The following is a 6,173-nucleotide window of genomic DNA, read 5'->3' on the forward strand; positions in this document are numbered from 1 at the left end:
AGGACATCTATCTATCTATCATGGCAGACACTCTAACCACAAAGCCACTGAGCAGAGCAGACACACACCGTCAGGACTACCACAGTCTCGTTCATAATAACATAACCTTCATTTATCATTAGGGTTGTGATCCACACAACCAAATTAAATCAGGAAATCAACATCAACTTACAATTTCAATGCAATTAAAGCAGATGCATAAATACAGTCCCTTGAAGTTTGATAACCTGTATTTCCTGATCAATCTGATTGCCAAACACTGCCACTATGTGGAGACTGAGGGGAAGTGCAGCTGTGTGTGTGTGTGTGTGTGTGTGTGTGTGTGTGTGTGTGTGTGTGTGTGTGTGTGTGTGTGTGTGTCTCTCACCCAGGCCTTTACAGAGCAGTGTAGCTTTAGCCTCCGTCATCCCCGGGAAGTAAGGCTTGATCAGGTCCTCCATGGTTACCGTTGCCAGAGAGTTGAACGCTGAGGAGATTGTGCTGCAACACAAAGAGGGATCACTTAGTGTGTGTGTGTGTGTGTGTGTGTGTGTGTGTGTGTGTGTGTGTGTGTGTGTATGTACATAGTGTGTGCATGAGGGATCATTTAGTGTGTGTGTGTGTGTGTGTGTGTGTGTGTGTGTGTGTGTGTGTGTGTGTGTAGGGGATACCCTGGAGGCATATTATGGGCCATATAAAGTCATGTCTTGTTATGACTAGACTGAGAGGTTCATAATAGCAGTACCACTACACCATCTCTAGAGGGCGCAACACCAGCAACAAAAACACTCTCCATAAACCTGATGTAGCGCACAGAAACAGCCCCATGGTGGCTCACTCTAAAGCTCATATCAGCAGCATCACATATGGGGGGGGGGGGGGCGTGGTTTACCAGGCGTGGTTTACCAGGCATTTACCTGAGAGCTCCGCTGAACAGACAGGCCACAAACAGGCCGGGGAGACCCGGCAGGTCCCGGAGGACGTCCATCACAAAGTACAACACCATCTGCAGGGGGAAACTGGAGCTCAGACCGGAGCCGCATGGAGCCAACATGGCCGACTAGGGCCTCAGAGATGACAGGTGTTGGGCTGGTTTCCCAGGGCCCACTATTTCAAAGCTTTAAATCGAGATCGGAATGATCCAGATTTCTTTCTTTTTTTTTGCTATCCAGGGTCAGATCTCTGTGGCAGGTTTTGAGTAGTACAGGGGAAACCAACCAGCTGGATCTGATCCTGGACAGCTCAGAAATAATCAGATGCAGATTAAATGTTTTGGAATACTTGGTCTTGGACATAGATTAAGCCCAGTCCTAGACTAGAAAGCATCTTCAATGAAGTGTTTCTACAGAAAATGTTATTTAGAGACTGTGATTATGACGGTTAACCAGCCCAGAGAGTTGAACAACCTTTTTGTGAGGCCATCGTCCTCTTAGATGTAGATCTCTAGACACCTTAAATCCTAAATCAACCCTACTAGGCCACTAGGGCACTTGTGTACAATCTGAGAGGATTTTAATTTAGAGTTGGTGTGCAAAACGGTAGTGCATGTCTGATCTTGGATAGCTAAAAACTATTCTGATCCGGATTTGAAATACTAGGACATAGATGAGTCCTCATCCTACACTAAAAGACTGTCATTTAGAATTAGTGTTTAAAATGTTTAGTATCTTGGAGGACTTTAACAGTAGTAGACTTTAATTGAGTGTGGTGGTGGTGCGATGTTGGTGTAAGGCAGTGTGTATATCTAGGAGGACTTTAACTGAGTGTGTAGAATGGTGGTGTAAGGCAGTGGTGCTGCTCGCCTGGTCGTTGGTCTTGACGTAGCCCTTATCCAGGGGGCTGTCCTCCCCGTAGCGGGCGAACATCACCAGCCCCATCATACAGCCCAGACACAGAACTATCTGCTGGCAGGGGAACACCACGTAGCATGATCTGGGGGAGGGAGGGAGGGATGGGGAGAGAGATGGAGGAAGAGAGAGAGAGGGAGGGAGGTAGGGATGAGAGAGTTTTGTCAAACTGACGACTTTCCTTTAAGTGCTAGACTAGAGCATATTCTTGCAACAGTCACAAAAGATATTTAAAATCATAAAATATCTATATTTTAATAAAATACAACATGTATAAAATACAATATACATTTTAATACATATAAAAAGTTAATTTTTAAAAAATATAAAAAGAGAAATAAGATGACAGAAAAGGCTTTATGAGGGTCGTTGACGTACATGATGGCGTCCCTCTCCGTGCGGGAGCTGAGGTACCTCTGGACCTGGGCCTGGTTGACCCCGTACAGGGCCAGCATCAGGAACACCCCGCCCACACCCAGGGTCCAGAACGTGTGCCGCTCCAGGGGGTCAGGGTTCAGGCTGCACAGGGGGTCAAAGGTTAAAGGGCAGGTGAGTTAGAGCCACAGACCTGTGAGTATTACGTGTGGTTACCAGGGGAGACTGGTGGAGGGAGAAATCCCGGAGGACGGGGCTCATTGTAATTGTGATTCCATTCCTCATTCCATCCCATGGATTACAATGAGCTCCGTCCTCTGATTTCTACCATCCACCAGCCTCCCCTGGTGGTTTCTCACTAAGGAATCACTATATTCTGTTTGTATACATTCCCCCGTTTCTCTTTTTACATTCCCTCTCTTCCTTTCATTAACCTCTGATCTGACAGTGACTGAATTGGCAAAAGCTGCGAGTTCGAATTCAAAAATACATGCACGCACACAGAGAACCCCCCCCCCCCCCCCATCTCCCCCTCCAACTCACTCCAGTCCAGAGATGCGGCTCCCGTTGACGGCCTTCCTCCAGACCTCCCCGATCCCCCCCGCCTGGTGGGTCCCCACGATGATGACGGCCAGCTGGCCGGCGAACATCACCACCGTCTGGAACACGTCTGTCCAGATCACAGCCTTCAGACCCCCCTGACGGACACGGTCGCAAAGGACACTACAGTTAGACAGTTCCTCTTTAGAATCTAAACACTGTTGATACACTTCATTGTCCCTTTTTATGACTTATTATTGAATTGTTGTTGCTGCTGACTGCTGTTGTTGAGAGTGGAGCAAGATCCCAAAACAACAAAACATTTCACAACTGTATACAATATAAGTGACAAATAACATCATATTTTACCAGGTAAGTTGACCGATAGCTTATTCTCATTTGCAGCACCTATGAGCTAACTAGCTACTGTGATGTGGAACACTGTCCCTGCTAACTAGCTACTGTGATGTGGAACACTCTTCCTGCTGACTAGCTACTGTGATGTGGAACACTCTTCCTGCTAACTAGCTACTGTGATGTGGAACACTGTCCCTGCTAACTAGCTACTGTGATGTGGAACACTCTTCCTGCTGACTAGCTACTGTGATGTGGAACACTCTTCCTTCTAACTAGCTACTGTGATGTGGAACACTCTTCCTGCTAACTAGCTACTGTGATGTGGAACACTCTTCCTTCTAACTAGCTACTGTGATGTGGAACACTCTTCCTGCTCACTAGCTACTGTGATGTGGAACACTCTTCCTGCTAACTAGCTACTGTGATGTGGAACACTCTTCCTGCTAACTAGCTACTGTGATGTGGAACACTCTTCCTGCTAACTAGCTACTGTGATGTGGAACACTGTCCCTGCTAACTAGCTACTGTGATGTGGAACACTCTTCCTGCTAACTAGCTACTGTGATGTGGAACACTGTCCCTGCTAACTAGCTACTGTGATGTGGAACACTCTTCCTTCTAACTAGCTACTGTGATGTGGAACACTCTTCCTGCTAACTAGCTACTGTGATGTGGAACACTCTTCCTTCTAACTAGCTACTGTGATGTGGAACACTCTTCCTGCTCACTAGCTACTGTGATGTGGAACACTCTTCCTGCTAACTAGCTACTGTGATGTGGAACACTCTTCCTGCTAACTAGCTACTGTGATGTGGAACACTCTTCCTGCTAACTAGCTACTGTGATGTGGAACACTGTCCCTGCTAACTAGCTACTGTGATGTGGAACACTCTTCCTGCTAACTAGCTACTGTGATGTGGAACACTGTCGTCCCTGCTGCTCAGAGAGAGATGGATGAGTGAACAGGAAACACTCACCAGGGTAGTGTAGAGGGTGCACACCAGTCCTATGGCCATCACTGCCCCCCAGAGGTCAACTCCAGTCACTGCAGGTGGACATTACAAACAGCACACTGATCACTCATAGGGACATCCTTTACGACACAACATTCAGGCCAACAAACCACAGGTTACCAAGCCTTTATGGAATGAAATCAGTGCAGCTGTCCTGAATGGCACATATCGGCCTCTGGGAATTCCTGTTAAGTAGAGGGGTAACCCTGCTTCTCTTTACCTGCGTTGAGGGCCAGGGCTGGGGCATACAGGACCACACCCATATAGATCACCTGTGGAGACAGAGAACACTATTAGATTGGTGCTGTTGAGGGGGTTGATGAGACAGGTGTACTGGATTGTTTCCATCAAGCAGTCAGAAGTAACAAGGGAAAGGACTATGGACTAGGAAAAGGACTATGGACTAGGAAAGGACTATGGACTAGGAAAGGACTAGGAAAGGACTATGGACTAGGAAAGGACAATGGACTAGGAAAGGACTAGGAAAGGACTATGGACTAGGAAAGGACTATGGACTGAGCGTGTCGTTCTCCAGACCCACTCAATATTAGACCTGTGTGTGAATACCACAGGAACTTGTAGACATAACTAAAACAATGTGTGATACACACACACACACACTCTCTCTCTCTCACCATCTGAAAGATGAAGGTCACAGTCCCACAGATGCGCACTGTCTTGTTGAAGCGCAGCTCCAGATACTAGAGAGAGAGAGAGAGACACACACAGAAAGAGAGAGGGAAAGGGAGAGAGAAAACAAGAATGTTACACGAATCAAAGTGTTGGTCGTCTCTCTGTGGTGTGTGTAGAGTCAAAGCGACACAAACAACGTGTCTACGTGTACACAGTTGTCCATGGTCAGCAGGACCGTCCCTGTCGCTCTGACAGGAGACAGAGATGCTGAGGGACATGGGACTCTGGGTCACCCTCATCTGAACAGACACAACGCTGAGACATTGTATTGTTTGAAAGCGGTTTGTGTGTTGTATACTGCATGTTTCTTTTATTTGTTTGTTTATTTCTTTTTCCTTTCTTTTGTTCTCTGGAAACAGGGGCCCTGCTGAAAAAGGAGACTCTGGTCTCAGTCAGGTTTTCCCTGTGTATATGAAGCTAAAATAAATAAAACATACACAAAACAGATTGAGAGAGAGAGAGACACAGAGACAGAGGAAGAGAGACAGAGAGGCACGGAGAGAGAGAGAGACAGAGAGGCACAGAGAGAGAGAGAGAGAGAGAGAGAGACAGAGAGGCACAGAGAGAGAGAGAGAGAGAGAGAGAGACAGAGAGGCACAGAGAGAGAGAGAGAGATACAGAGAGGCACAGAGAGAGAGAGAGAGAGAGAGATACAGAGAGAGTCAACCGCCTCACCTCGTAGGCGCTGGAGAGGCGGAGCCTGTAGAACATGGGGATGAAGACGTGGGCGGGGATGAGCAGACCCAGGAAGTAGGAGCAGCCCAGGAACCAGTACTGCGTCCCGTGGGTGTAGATCTCCGACGGCGCCCCCAGGATGGCCACGGCCGACTGGAAGGTGGCCAGGAGCGACAGCGACACGGGCAGGCACCGCATGGAGCGGTCGGCCAGCAGGAACTCCTGCGTGGTGCGCTGCCGCCCGCCGGAGAAGGCGTAGAACAGCCCGATGCCCGTCGACGCCAGCAGCAGGGCGGCGAAGATCACGTAGTCCGGCGTGGTGAAGTGCATCTGGACTACGTCCCCCATGATGACGCTGGGGGTGTGTGGGAGTCGGAGGGGAGGAGTAAGGAGAGGGAGGAGGAGGAGGAGGGGGGGGCGGCCGTACGTGGGGGGGGGGGGAACCCCTGGGAGGGGGGGGCTGATCAGGACGGCGTGAGGAGACGTTCAGCCATGGGGACGCCTGAAAACAGCCAGGAGGAGGGAGGAGATGTTGTTTCTGGGAGGGAGGGAGGGAGAAAGGGGGAGAGGGGGAGGGAGTGGGAGAAAGAGGGTAGGAACGAAGGAAGGAGGGTGGGGGAGAGAGTGAGAGGGAGGGAGAGAAGGGGGGGAGGGAGAGACGGAAGGAGAGAGAGGGGGAGAGAGAGTGAGAAGG

General features: G+C 49.1%; 1 protein-coding gene across 1 annotated transcript in view; it reads right to left on the reverse strand.

Moving 5' to 3' along the window:
- slc5a6a (solute carrier family 5 member 6a) overlaps positions 1 to 5,892 on the reverse strand; it is an 11,247-nt gene extending 5,355 nt beyond the window's left edge. The window contains exons 1-9 of the mRNA XM_080530551.1: positions 5,480 to 5,892; positions 4,747 to 4,812; positions 4,332 to 4,383; positions 4,076 to 4,143; positions 2,745 to 2,899; positions 2,205 to 2,345; positions 1,782 to 1,911; positions 897 to 985; positions 368 to 480 (exon numbers count right to left, since the gene is read on the reverse strand). Of these exons, the coding sequence (XP_080386677.1) occupies positions 368 to 480; positions 897 to 985; positions 1,782 to 1,911; positions 2,205 to 2,345; positions 2,745 to 2,899; positions 4,076 to 4,143; positions 4,332 to 4,383; positions 4,747 to 4,812; positions 5,480 to 5,827 (1,162 nt within the window). The 5' untranslated portion in view covers positions 5,828 to 5,892. The remainder of the gene's footprint in view (positions 1 to 367; positions 481 to 896; positions 986 to 1,781; positions 1,912 to 2,204; positions 2,346 to 2,744; positions 2,900 to 4,075; positions 4,144 to 4,331; positions 4,384 to 4,746; positions 4,813 to 5,479) is intronic.
- Positions 5,893 to 6,173: the final 281 nt, after the last annotated feature.

Source organism: Nansenia antarctica, assembly GCF_963989245.1.
Source record: "Nansenia antarctica genome assembly, chromosome: 1".
Classification (NCBI taxonomy): Eukaryota; Metazoa; Chordata; class Actinopteri; order Argentiniformes; family Microstomatidae; genus Nansenia; species Nansenia antarctica.